The sequence below is a fragment of the Cydia amplana genome, chromosome 27 (genome assembly GCF_948474715.1).
Source record: "Cydia amplana chromosome 27, ilCydAmpl1.1, whole genome shotgun sequence".
Taxonomy (NCBI): domain Eukaryota; kingdom Metazoa; phylum Arthropoda; class Insecta; order Lepidoptera; family Tortricidae; genus Cydia; species Cydia amplana.
The window spans coordinates 6,103,710-6,118,352 of NC_086095.1; the positions used below are offsets into that span (position 1 = coordinate 6,103,710).

Consider the following 14,643-nt stretch of genomic DNA (forward strand, 5'->3'; position numbering starts at 1 on the left):
TAACTGCGTCGAATTATCGGGAGCTCGAAAACAATACAAAAGGTAATCACGGTTCATATCCCGGTCGATATAATTCTAGCATTAAACCATGTTTAAAAAAACAACTGGTTGCACTCCGGGAGTGCCGATAGAAGTGAAAACTCACCTCACTATGTTACCAACGCCCGGTAACACGGTACATGCGTTTAGCGGAGGTATTCTATTTATTTATTATATATTATTTTTATTATCATTCTCAAGTAAGATCACACTTTTTCATTGACATGTTTATTTACATACTGCCATGACAACGTCAAATTATTTGAACATAGGTAAAGAGTGTGTAAAAAGGTAAGTATAGGTTTTGAAAAGGAGTCCGCAACATAAATGTCAAATAACATTGAGTTTTTCTTTATTGATTTAAATGCCATTTAAATTATGAGTGGCCACCTTACGGGGCTTACGGTCACGTGATCGCCTTACGCTGTCTCGAGTTTATCATTTTTTCCCCACCTCAAAAAGTGCCCAGCGCCGCTAAAGAAGTTTTCACTTCAAAAACTTTTACAGTACATATGGTGCAACTTTCCCGCACTAGTGCGTAAATAAGCACTTTTCGTGGCTATGTCAAATATTTAAAGGGGCATATGTACTGTAAAACGTTGAAGCGCTGGTGGCCTAGCGGTAAGAGCGTGCGACTTGCAATCCGGAGGTCGCGGGTTCGAACCCCGGCTCGTACCAATGAGTTTTTCGGAACTTAAGTACGAAATATCATTTGATATTTACCAGTCGCTTTTCGGTGAAGGAAAACATCGTGAGGAAACCGGACTAATCCCAATACGGGCCTAGTTTACCCTCCGGGTTGGAAGGTCAGATGGCAGTCGCTTTCGTAAAAACTAGTGCCCACGCCAATTACTGGGATTAGTTGCCAAGCGGACCCCAGGCTCCCATGAGCCGTGGCAAAATGCCGGGACAACGCGAGGAAGATGATGATAATGTACTGTAAATGTAAAACGTTGTACGATACACGTGCGAATAGGTAATTCGACTTTCCTCTTCTTCGCACTTGTGTCGTAAATAACTATTTTTTAACACTCACCACCCAGAACACAGTAACCGCTTCGGCGCCTTTAGTAACCAGCTGGTTACTGTCAAAGTCAAGCGGCACAAGTACGTGCGTGCCGCCCGCCCCCGCCGCCGCTAGCACCCCTCCCTCCGCTCGGATTTCCGCGCCGATCTCGCATATAGCCTCGTCCTCTAGGCCTTGCACTTCGAATATTAAATCTAGAATAGACATTAAATACATTGGAGTTAGGGAAGCGCTTTCGAAAATTAATTCTATGTTTTAAAAATTAACCAATTATACATAAATCTTCCTCTTGAATCGCTCTATATATAAAAAAAACAACGGGTTCCACTCAGGGAGTGCCGGCAGAAGTGAAAACTCAATGATTAGTGCAAAATGCACTATGTATAATTGAGGTTAACATCTAGCGTTAGCGTTAATTACTTGAAACCCCTAAGCACATCACTGTTAGTACTCGAGTTATATTAATACCAGTTAGAGCGAAACTCACTAGATGGCATTTAAATCAATAAAGAAAAACTCAATGACATTACATGTAACAGTTTTTCATGTAATGTCATTGAGTTTTTCTTTATTGATTTAAATGCCATCTAAATGGGTGGCCATCTAAACCTTACGGTCACGTGATCGTCTTACGCTGTCTCGAGTTTAACATTTTTTTCCCCACCTCAAAAAGTGCACAGCGCCGCTAAAGAAGTTTTCACTTCAAAAACCGCATCAAAATCCGTTGCGTAGTTTTAAGGATCTAAGCATACATAGACAGACAGCGGGAAGCGACTTTGTTTTATACTATGTAGTGATGATGAATTAAGCTATGTTTTACCATAGAGAAAAAAATACATAGAGTGCTCACTCCATACATCAGTTTTAGTACCAAAAAGACTATTAGCATCTAGCATCGAGTAGCGGAACTATCAGTACTGCTACTTGACAATAGATGTCGCTACCGACCGAAAAGTCTTATGCTGTTGAGATAAGACTTTCCGGTCGGCGCTACATCTATTGTCAAGTAGCAGTACTGATAGTTCCGCTACTCGATGCTAGATGTAGACACTGAAATTAATAGTCTGAACTGATGTATGGAGTGAGCACTCTATGTATTTTTTTCTCTATGGTTTTACAAACCTTTGAATATGTTTTCATACTGTGTGAACTCTGAGACGGTGACGGCCGTGTCGTCATCGTTTCGAGAGGGTTCCTTTTTTTCGGGTTCCGGTGATTTGCTCGCTTCGGCCGCTTGTTGCTGTGACAGGTGTTCTGAAAGAAAAGGGTCAACTATTTCATGTTGTTATTCTATCCTATATATATGTCAACGGCCGATCGTAATGTTAAGCTTTGGATTCCTCCGAAAACGGTGCCGTCATATGACGGCCGTCATATAGCGGCCGCAAAAGACGGCAGTCTTTACGGTGGCGACATGTGGAAAGTACCACGGCGTCATAACACACCGTCATCCACCAAGGTCAAAGCGGCAAATTTGAAAAATGTAGACGCGATGGGATAACGTCCCATAAAAAAATTGAATTTCGCGCCTTTTCCTACTGACAAGATTTGCTTGATCATCTATAATTTACTTGGAGGATGAAATATCATCAGAAGAGGAAAATAATCGTAGTACGGAATCATTTATTCAAATCTCGTGTCATTTATTCAAAATGGCGTCACCGCTATCTAATAAAACGTTCACGAAACTATCGACACCGTCATGACGGCCGTCATCTTACGTTACGTTGACAATCAACGTAACGTAACGCCGTCTAGGAAACCGCGCCATCTTGTTTACATAGACAACGTTCTAGTGACGTCAGTCAACGCTATATAGCGGCCGTAATATGACGGCACCGTTTTCGGAGGAATCCAAAGCTTAACGATGTATTTTGACGGGTGTCACATTAAACCAATAGATAGGTATAGTTTGTCAAAGGACTGTCTCATTTCAAACATAGACAGAGATAATCATACTACCTTTGTCTTACACTAGTACTAGCACCCAAAAGAAAAGGATGAGTAGTTTTTAGGGTTCCGTACCCAAAGGGTAAAAACGGGACCCTATTACTAAGACTCCGCTGTCCGTCCGTCCGTCTGTCACCGGGCTGTATCTCACGATCCGTGATAGCTAGACAGTTGAAATTTTCACAGATGATGTATTTCTGTTGCCGCTATAACAACAAATACTAAAAACAGAATAAAATAAAGATTTAAGTGGGGCTCCCATACAACAAACGTGATTTTTGACCGAAGTTAAGCAACGTCGGGCGGGGTCAGTACTTGGATGGGTGACCGTTTTTTTGTTGATGGTGCGGAACCCTCCGTGCGCGAGTCCGACTCGCACTTGGCCGGTTTTTTTTGTTCTTATTTACTGACAATTTGGTTTGACCAACTATAGGATATTTTCCACATATATTCGCTAGGTTGCTTCAGATGCCCGAAGGGCAAACTGTCCAGAAATAGGAGCCCCGCGTGGCGGGGCTTCGTCGACTTAGGGAACGAGACAATGATTTTTACGTTACACGATATGCCTAGGAATTTCATGATCTGGCGGATATTACGATCAGCCGCCGACATATATATCTCTGGGACCAAACATTTTTTTAGTTATGGGTGTGATTGGGACCAAATAGACTAAATATAGTACATTTGGCATTTTTAACTTAGGACTAAGATATATGATGGGCGACATGATTCCGTCGTGATTGTTCTTCCAATATAGGTTCTGGCGGAAGTAGTGACAGTTGTAATGTCCGTTTGCTCATAAGGGACGCAGCGGCTATAGGTGCGGTTGAGACCTAATGTACTAAATATAGAACATTTGGCATTTTAAACTTACGGCTTAAAAAATGATCGACTATATGATCAGTAATAGTTGTAACGTCCGTTTGCTCATAGGGGACGCGGCGGCTATAGGTGCGGTTGCGACCTAATGTACTAAATATAGAACATTTGGCATTTTGAACTTCCGACTTAGATAGTGGTCGACATATGGTTACGTTGTGATTGTTTTGTCATTTTTGGTTCTAAAATGTTTTGGTACATACAGTCGGGTTCATAAACATGTATGTATACTCTTTTTTACCTTAATCCATTACAATAAGGTGAAAAATTGTATACATACTTATTTATAAACTCTTGAATAAACTATCTTTTATCTTTATCTTATCTTTACTGTACATACCTAATGTCCCAAATATAGAACATTTGGCATTTAAAACTTTATCTTCTGTCGGTTCTCGAGGTTATTTCGTCACAACAAGCTGACAAGCTATGGTAAGTTATGGTTGGAACCTAATGTTCCTAATATGGAACATTTGGCTTTTTGAACTTACATTACACAACTATTTTTATATTTCGTAACTGGCGGCTTAAATAATGATCGAGTATATGGTCTTTTGTAGCCTTTCTATCACCATCGGTTCTGGAGGTAGTAATATTGTAATATCCGCTACTGTTGGAACCTGAAGTACTAAATATAGAACATTTGGCTTACGGCTTAGATAATGATCGACTATATGATCCCGTTGTGGTTGTTCTTCCACTATAGGTTCTGGTGGGGGTAGTAATAGTTGCAATGTTCGTTTGCTCATAGGGGAAGCGGCTGCTATGGGCGGTTGACTCGCTTTCCGGGGCGTGGCTGGCTCCGTGTTTATGAGAAACTGAAAATGAATTAAATGATAACATATTTTTAAACGCAAGCGCTGGTGGCATAGCGGTAAGAGCGTGCGACTTGTAATCCAGAGGTCGCGGGTTCGAACCCCGGCTCGTACCAATGAGTTTTTCGGAACTTATGTACGAATCATTTGATATTTACCAGTCGCTTTTCGGTGAAGGAAAACATCGTGAGGAAACCGGACTAATCCCAATACGGGCCTAGTTTACCCCCTGGGTTGGAAGGTCAGATGGCAGTCGCTTTCGTGAAAACTAGTGCCCACGCCAATTCCTGGGATTAGTTGCCAAGCGGACCCCAGGCTCCCATGAGCCGTGGCAAAATGCCGGGACAACGCGAGGAAGATGATGATTTTTTTGTTTAAATTTAAATAGTTATTTTTGTTCATACCTCGGCCTCGTCCAATACTCTCCCGGCCTCGACGCTCCGTATGAGCCACAGCGGGGATAGAACCGGCACTGCGGGCAGCGCCGCCGCCGCCGCCGCCGCCGCCGCAGCACCCCACGAGACCGCGTGAGTCACTCTGGAGTTTGGTCCGTCGTACCTGACAAACAAGTTAAGAATTAAAAAAACCGGCCAAGTGCGAGTCGGACTCGCGCACGGAGGGTTCCGCACCATCAACAAGAAATAGAGCAAAAAAATCGTGTTTGCTGTATGGGAGCCCCCCTTAAATATTATTTTTAGTATTTGTTGTTATAGCGGCAACAGAGATACATCATTTGTGAAAATTTCAACTAGACAGTTGCGGTTGCTATCGCGGTTCATGAGATACAGCCTAGTGACAGACGGACGGACGGTCAATATGATACCAAAGCAAGATCAATAATTTCGTTGCAATTAAAATAAAAGTCTGTAAAATGGAAAAAGTGGTAAAACCGGGAAAAGTGGTGCGCTCTCGTTTGGGAGGCCAAGATCCTCTTTGGGTCGCTGAGCTGTAATAGTTAGTTCGTTAGTTAGTTAAAAATGGAAAATCCTTATATTACAGTTGTGTAAATATCCTTACCTCGTGCCCCCAGCTTTAGATACGCACGCCCAAGCGCGCTCGCGAGGCATCCCATCCAGACCGCTCACCCAGATCTGTATTTTAAAAGATATTTTTTTTTTATATTTTCTCTTCGTATTACCACGTGTACTTGTACAAGTACAAATTAAATTCGAGTTTTGAACTCATATAGAAATAAAAGAAAGTTCCAAATTTAAATAAATAAATAAATATTATAGGACATTCTTAGACAGATTGACTAAGTCCCACAGTAAGCTCAAGAAGGCTTGTGTTGTGGGTACTCAGACAATGATATATATAATATACAAATACATAGAAAACACCCAATACTCAAGAACAAATATCTGTGCTCGTCACACAAATAAATGCCCTCACGGGAATTCGAACCCAGAACCGCGGCTTCACAGGCAGGGTCACTACCCACTAGGCCAGACCAGTCGTTAAATTTAAAATAGTAATGTTGATTGTAGATATAACTATTAATAAAAAAAACCGGCCAAGTGCGAGTCGGACTCGCGCACGGAGGGTTCCGCACCATCAACAAAAAATAGAGCAAAACAAGCAAAAAAAACGGTCACCCATCCAAGTACTGACCCCGCCCGACGTTGCTTAACTTCGGTCAAAAATCACGTTTGTTGTATGGGAGCCCCACTTAAATCTTTATTTTATTCTGATTTTAGTATTTGTTGTTATAGCGGCAACAGAAATACATCATCTGTGAAAATTTCAACTGTCTAGCTATCACGGTTCGTGAGATACAGCCTGGTGACAGACGGACGGACGGACGGACGGACAGCGGAGTCTTAGTAATAGGGTCCCGTTTTTACCCTTTGGGTACGGAACCCTAAAAATCGGCATCCGCAACATCCCTTGTCTGTACATGAAAATGATAAGGAAAGCTAACTTACACAAAAGCCGTCAAAGATGGGCCCAGCCTTTTTGATGGCAGCGACGTCAAAAGCTTCGAACGCTTTCTGAATTTCGTCCACATTTGAATCTCTCTTGGAATCTTGAAACTAAAAAAAAAAACAATATTAAAAAAAAAAACTAAAAACTAAAGCGTCATTCTATGGAACGTGCTAACTATGTAATTTTTTACTTGCTAATCTAATCTAATACCTTTAAACGAGCAATTCTTGTTTATTTATTTATTTATTTATATATATATATATATATTTCGGGGATCTCGGAAACGGCTCTAACGATTTCGATGAAATTTGCTATATGGGGGTTTTTGGGGACGAAAAATCGATCTAGCTAGGTCTTATCTCTGGGAAAACGCGCATTTTCGAGTTTTTTTATGTTTTCCCAGATATTTAGTATTTATGTTACTAACACATTATGGACTTTTGTTCGAAATAAATGATTTCTATTCTATGTAAATAAAAGTCACTAGTAAATTGACATTCAGAGACATTTTTAATATGGCGGTTTGTTTACATAGTTAGCAAGTTCCATATAATAACACTTTAGTGCCTACGCCAATTCTCGGGATTAGTTGCCAAGCGGACCCTAGGGTCCCATGAGCCGTGGCTAAGTCGGGACAACGTGAGGAAGATGTTACAATTTTTTTTATTTTGCAACAATGCTTGGTATGAATGAAATATTTTGATTTGCGCCACAACAGTGCATTTATTATAACAATAAATTTCAACAAAAAACTCTTAGATCAGTTTTCGAAAATGTTAAAATATGGCCCTTTAAACTTTGGCATACACACGAAAAGTGCTATTTACGCACTAGTGCGGGAATGAGCACTTTCCGTGCGTATGTCGAAAGTTTAAAGTGCCATATGTACTGTAAAACGCTGTACGATACACGTGCGAATAGGCAATTCGCAACTCGTGTCGATTTAAAGCACTCCCTTCGGTCGTGTTTTAATCTATCGCCACTCGTTTCGAATTTCCTCTTTTCCGCACTTGTATAGTAAATAACTATTCTGGGTAGGTAAAATTACAGATGTGCAAGTTGCGGAAAGTTTCCATAAAATTCTATAAATTCTCGGAAATTTCATGAAACTTTCACTAGGAAATATGGGAAATTTAAATTTAAAATTGGAAAGATTCAATTCTCATACAAAAATGTAAGAAATTTCCGAATTTTTCCTACGTTAAATTTCCGAAACATTTCGCAATTTTGGAAAGTTTCCTTAGGTACATCAGTAGGTACAATATTATTATTTTTACACTCCTCTTACTATCTTACCTTAGTGGTTCCTGATAGCATAATAGAATCCGCCATTTTGCTTTCATCCACAAAATTACTAGGTTTTCCTTCTTTAGTTATCCTTGTAAGATTTAAACCTGTCAACAAAAAAAAAACAACATTTCATGTAATAAGGCTATTATCCCCTTGAGAGTAATATAGACAATATTACTCTTAAGGGAATAATATGTGACGTTATCTATGAAAGGGGACCTAATTGTCGATGGCGCTTACGCCATTATTAACGATGCGCCGATATAAATACAAGGCCACGGGACACTGTGCGGCGTAAGCGCCATCGACAATAAGGTCCCTTTTCATCGATAATGCCCCATATCGGCTATAACTTCATGTGTGATAAGTAACTCACTCACGTCGAGCACGGCTCGGTCTCTGACCGGCGAGGAAGCAGTGGTGCAAGTCACTTTAGAGGGAGTAATATTGTGTACTAACTTTTGCCCGCGACTTCGTCCGCGTGGAGTTAGTAATTTGGGTAGCTTATTTTTACACAATCTGCTTTTTAACGATTCCCCATACAAACTTCCACCCCCCTTTTCACACCCTTAAAGGGTGATTTTTTGGGATAAAAACTACCCTATGTCTTTCCCCGGGACACTATCTCCATACCAAATTTCAACTAAATCGGTTCAGCGGTTTAAGCGTGAAGAGGTAACAGACAGACAGACAGACAGACACACTTTCGCATTTATAATATTAGTATGGATTGCTCCCTTGGGAGTAATATTGTGCATTGCTCCCTAGGGAGTAATACTGACTATTGCTCCCTAAATGAGAAATAACTTACTCATATCCGGCACAGCTACCCATTTTTACTCCCAAGAGCGGGGACTCTGGGAGTAATAGCCAGAATATGTAGTTATGTACCTATTAGTAAAAGTGAGTAATAGTTGACATAACTCCTTAGGGAGTAATATAAGCAACTTACTCATGTCCGGTACGGCTCAGTCCCTGACCGGCGAGAACGCAGTGGTGCAAGTCACTTTAGAGGGAGTAATATTGTCTATTGCTCCCTAGGGAGTAATATTGACTATAACTCCCTGCATAATAAATAACTTACTCATGTCAGGCACAGCTCGGTCTCGTACCGGCGACGAAGTTGTAGTGGAGGTGACCTTGTACCGCGACACAGGCAGAGCGAAGCCCAGGGCCGCCGAGTCCTTTACCCAGTGCGGGGTGACGCACACTTTGCCGAACTCTAGGGCCGCTTTGTATTTCTAACTAATTTTTACCACATATAGAAAAAAACTTGTTACCAACACAAGGCGTCTCACATGCGCGTTGACTCTTTAAAAAACTACACAAACTTGAACTTGAGTAAACCTCTTAATTCCTTGGGAGTAATGTCGGCTATTACTCGCTTGGGAGTAATTTTGATCATTACTCTGGCTATGACTCCTTGATGTAATAGTTAGTAGTAACGGATATTATAGCCAGGATTACTCCGTAGGGAGTAATCTTGGCTATTACTCATAACTTACTCATGTCGGGCACAGCTCGGTCTCGTACCGGCGACGAAGTTGTAGTGGAGGTGACCTTGTACCGCGACACAGGCAGAGCGAAGCCCAGGGCCGCCGAGTCCTTTACCCAGTGCGGGGTGACGCACACTTTGCCGAACTCTAGGGCCGCTTTGTATTTCTAACTAATATTTACCAAATATAGAAAAAAACTTGTTACCAACACAAGGGGTCTCACATGCGCGTTGACTCTTTAAAAAACTACACAAACTTGAGTAAACCTCTTAATCCCTTGGGAGTAATGTCGGCTATTACTCGCTTGGGAGTAATTTTGATCATTACTCTGGCTATGACTCCTTGATGTAATAGTTAGTAGTAACGGATATTATAGCCAGGATTACTCCGTAGGGAGTAATCTTGGCTATTACTCATAACTTACTCATGTCGGGCACGGCTCGGTCTCGTACCGGCGACGAAGTTGTAGTGGAGGTGAACTAATTTTTACCACATATAGAAAAAAACTTGTTACCAACACAAGGCGTCTCACATGCGCGTTGACTCTTTAAAAAACTACACAAACTTGAACTTGAGTAAACCTCTTAATTCCTTGGGAGTAATGTCGGCTATTACTCGCTTGGGAGTAATTTTGATCATTACTCTGGCTATGACTCCTTGATGTAATAGTAGTAACGGATATTATAGCCAGGATTACTCCGTAGGGAGTAATCTTGGCTATTACTCATAACTCACTCATGTCAGGCACGGCTCGGTCTCGTACCGGCGACGAAGTTGTAGTGGAGGTGACCTTGTACCGCGACACAGGCAGAGCGAAGCCCAGGGCCGCCGAGTCCTTTACCCAGTGCGGGGTGACGCACACTTTGCCGAACTCTAGGGCCGCTTTGTATTTCTAACTAATTTTTACCACATATAGAAAAAAACTTGTTACCAACACAAGGCGTCTCACATGCGCGTTGACTCTTTAAAAAACTACACAAACTTGAACTTGAGTAAACCTCTTAATTCCTTGGGAGTAATGTCGGCTATTACTCGCTTGGGAGTAATTTTGATCATTACTCTGGCTATGACTCCTTGATGTAATAGTTAGTAGTAACGGATATTATAGCCAGGATTACTCCGTAGGGAGTAATCTTGGCTATTACTCATAACTTACTCATGTCGGGCACAGCTCGGTCTCGTACCGGCGACGAAGTTGTAGTGGAGGTGACCTTGTACCGCGACACAGGCAGAGCGAAGCCCAGGGCCGCCGAGTCCTTTACCCAGTGCGGGGTGACGCACACTTTGCCGAACTCTAGGGCCGCTTTGTATTTCTAACTAATTTTTACCACATATAGAAAAAAACTTGTTACCAACACAAGGCGTCTCACATGCGCGTTGACTCTTTAAAAAACTACACAAACTTGAACTTGAGTAAACCTCTTAATTCCTTGGGAGTAATGTCGGCTATTACTCGCTTGGGAGTAATTTTGATCATTACTCTGGCTATGACTCCTTGATGTAATAGTTAGTAGTAACGGATATTATAGCCAGGATTACTCCGTAGGGAGTAATCTTGGCTATTACTCATAACTTACTCATGTCGGGCACAGCTCGGTCTCGTACCGGCGACGAAGTTGTAGTGGAGGTGACCTTGTACCGCGACACAGGCAGAGCGAAGCCCAGGGCCGCCGAGTCCTTTACCCAGTGCGGGGTGACGCACACTTTGCCGAACTCTAGGGCCGCTTTGTATTTCTAACTAATATTTACCAAATATAGAAAAAAACTTGTTACCAACACAAGGGGTCTCACATGCGCGTTGACTCTTTAAAAAACTACACAAACTTGAGTAAACCTCTTAATCCCTTGGGAGTAATGTCGGCTATTACTCGCTTGGGAGTAATTTTGATCATTACTCTGGCTATGACTCCTTGATGTAATAGTTAGTAGTAACGGATATTATAGCCAGGATTACTCCGTAGGGAGTAATCTTGGCTATTACTCATAACTTACTCATGTCGGGCACGGCTCGGTCTCGTACCGGCGACGAAGTTGTAGTGGAGGTGAACTAATTTTTACCACATATAGAAAAAAACTTGTTACCAACACAAGGCGTCTCACATGCGCGTTGACTCTTTAAAAAACTACACAAACTTGAACTTGAGTAAACCTCTTAATTCCTTGGGAGTAATGTCGGCTATTACTCGCTTGGGAGTAATTTTGATCATTACTCTGGCTATGACTCCTTGATGTAATAGTAGTAACGGATATTATAGCCAGGATTACTCCGTAGGGAGTAATCTTGGCTATTACTCATAACTCACTCATGTCAGGCACGGCTCGGTCTCGTACCGGCGACGAAGTTGTAGTGGAGGTGACCTTGTACCGCGACACAGGCAGAGCGAAGCCCAGGGCCGCCGAGTCCTTTACCCAGTGCGGGGTGACGCACACTTTACCGAACTCTAGGGCCGCTTTGTATTTTTCGCTCGATGTGGAGTCCCTAAAAAAATATAATAAAGACTATAAGACTATCATAAACGTATGCTAACTTAATCAGTTGGTGATCGTCGTTTGTCCCTCTCTATGGCTTAATGACAGATATCCAGGGGTCACCAAATGGCGGACCGCCGACGTATTATTTTTATTTTATTTTTTTATTTTTTTATTTATTTAGAAAACAAACAGCCTTTTACAAATAAGTCTTACAAAAATGACTAAAAATAGGCCTAAAATTTCATACGTTACTAAGTTGACTATTACAATGAAAAGTAAATAGGTTACTTAATTATAAATTACCCGTAGGTATAGTTGTGAGTACAACACACAAATAAAGTAAGAAAACAATGCAAGATATTTACTTGAAACAATTTTTCAATTACTAGTAAACAAAATACTTATGCCGAACTTTGTTCTTACTTAAATACTTATTTTGTTACTTATTTAATAAACTCAAGCAGAAACGGACAGCGGTGGACAATTTATTTTAAAAACCGGACCACTGAAGAAACTAATTGGTGGCCCCCATTGCCCCTTCCTTTTACATTTAAAGGGGTTGGCAGGTCCAAGTATTTAGCAGATGGCGCCATCATAGCTTGCGCTGTCAATCCCTAAAATAGTGTCAAATTTTTATTTTTTTAATGCCCTGGATGCCAGCCCTTTAAGCAAAATTTCATAGAAAAAGGGGCAAGCTATGATGGCGCCATCTATGCAAACCTTTGACAGTTGCCAACCCCATTATAGTTAAAAACATAAATAAATAAGTTTTTGGCAAAAATTTCATTATTGGTACAAGCTTTTATCGTTGACTGTACTTTTCTTTCCACAGGCAACTAATACTGATCAAGACAATTCTAAAAACCCCAAACACGATTAGGTTTCGTTGTTTTATCGCAGAGTTCCTATGGCCACCTCGATGGTACCATAATATTGCATTGTCACCCGACTGACAATATGTATGCAAATTTTCAGCTTCATTGGAAGTCGGGAAGTGGGTCAAATTTAGCTTGCAAGATTTGCCCCGTACAAACATAGTTACATATTTACATAGGTACATTGCAAGTTAAATTAAAGCTTGTAATAATAAAAATGCTTAAATCACTTACTTGGTCAACACCAAAACATCAGTTGTCTGACTCAGAAACACTCTTGAAAACTCTCCACCATTCGCATTAACCAGTTTCATTATCAGCTTCTTATCATGAGTATTCAACCCCGATGTTGTGATCTGCAAGTTGGCGAATGGAGGCAAGCGGTGTGCGGTGAACTCTGGCGAGGCACCGTTGATGTCAAGTTTGAGCGAAGCGTCCCACACTGCGGGGATCCAGGTGTCTTTCATTACTGGGATCCCGCGTTCAGCTGCTTTCTGTGGGTAAGATACAATACAATACAATACAAATCCTCTTTATTGCACAACCTCAGAATAAATGTATATGGAAACACAAATAATACATGCAGACGGAGGTAAACAACAGGCGGTCTTATCGTTAAAGAGCGATCTCTTCCAGACAACCTAGTCCCTACCTAAGATACCTAAGTACCTAAGATAGTGGAGGAATTAGGAAATAAATGATTGGAGGTAACTAAATATTCAAACAATTCCAACAAGGGAAGGGTTCTAGATATCAGGTTACATTTTGGACGCTTTATGTCATACACAAGGGGTCCCTTTGTTTCCCATAATGTTTTAAGTCATAATGTATCGTTTGTCATATGATCATTAGTAATAAAACTATAACCGTTAACTTTTCAGGATTTTCGTTAGGTTATCCTATAGATAGGTTAGGTTAGCGGTATGCGTAGAAGCATTCCCCATGTAAAAAAAAAAAGGTTTGTTTTATGGCAATCCTGAAAAGTGACGCGTTTCTGAACTAAATGAACGATGACTAACGAAAATGCGGGCAAACATTATGACTTAAAACTTTTTGGGAAACAAAACAATAGAGACCCGATGCACAAACATCACTGAAACGCCAAGGTCCCGGGCGCAAGCGAGCTAATGTAAACCTTACTTGAAAGTGTTAGCCCCATTCGCACGACAGCTTTTTCAACGCGCGTTAAAAACGCGCTTGAATCTATCCGCACTCTAAATTCGATTTAACGTCCAAGGCTTAAAGTCGAAAATCCAACAACGCTTGATAAAAAGCGCCAACGCTGTTGTGTGAATGTATCCATTTGTGCCATTCAAACCAGGGATGTAACGGATGTGGTTTTATCGGAACCGAAAGCGGAACCAGATGTTTTAAAATTAGTTTATCGGAACCAGAAACGGAATCGGAACCGAAAACGGAACCGGAACCAGAACCGGAACCTGAGTCAGTACTATCAGTAGGTATACATTACACAATACAACACATACGAATAGGTACTTTAAATTCGAAAACACGGATAAACCAGAACATCTAATTACTGCAGCACGTGGCAAGCGGGGCTATGAGCGAATGACTGGTATAAACCTGTTTGTTTTTGATGTACATCGCTCATGTCCCGCTGCCGCGCTAAGCATTGACATCCGATATAACTTCCGTTTCAAAAGTAACGGAACCGGAACAGAAACGGATGTGTAATACCAACCGGAAGTTCCGACTTAACGGAAACGGAAACGGAGCTCTGTAACATCCCTGATTCAAACGCTTTTTTAACGCGCGTTGTAAAAGCGCCCTTGGGAATGGGGGCTTAAGGTTACTTTGACAGTGTCCGCCATAACACCTATAGTAAAGTTGTCCTTGGCGCTGTGCTCATTGCT

At 41.4% G+C, this 14,643-nt stretch overlaps 1 protein-coding gene across 1 annotated transcript in view; it reads right to left on the minus strand.

Moving 5' to 3' along the window:
* The window catches only part of LOC134660424 (uncharacterized), a 54,791-nt gene that overhangs the window by 35,283 nt on the left and 4,865 nt on the right, over positions 1 to 14,643 (minus strand). Inside the window, exons 5-18 of the mRNA XM_063516165.1 lie at positions 13,004 to 13,263; positions 11,726 to 11,901; positions 11,000 to 11,137; positions 10,579 to 10,716; positions 10,158 to 10,295; positions 9,460 to 9,569; positions 9,011 to 9,167; positions 7,933 to 8,030; positions 6,636 to 6,743; positions 5,728 to 5,801; positions 5,115 to 5,268; positions 4,548 to 4,713; positions 2,189 to 2,320; positions 1,076 to 1,260 (exon numbers count right to left, since the gene is read on the minus strand). Coding sequence (XP_063372235.1) covers positions 1,076 to 1,260; positions 2,189 to 2,320; positions 4,548 to 4,713; positions 5,115 to 5,268; positions 5,728 to 5,801; positions 6,636 to 6,743; positions 7,933 to 8,030; positions 9,011 to 9,167; positions 9,460 to 9,569; positions 10,158 to 10,295; positions 10,579 to 10,716; positions 11,000 to 11,137; positions 11,726 to 11,901; positions 13,004 to 13,263 — 2,034 coding nt within the window. The remainder of the gene's footprint in view (positions 1 to 1,075; positions 1,261 to 2,188; positions 2,321 to 4,547; positions 4,714 to 5,114; positions 5,269 to 5,727; positions 5,802 to 6,635; positions 6,744 to 7,932; positions 8,031 to 9,010; positions 9,168 to 9,459; positions 9,570 to 10,157; positions 10,296 to 10,578; positions 10,717 to 10,999; positions 11,138 to 11,725; positions 11,902 to 13,003; positions 13,264 to 14,643) is intronic.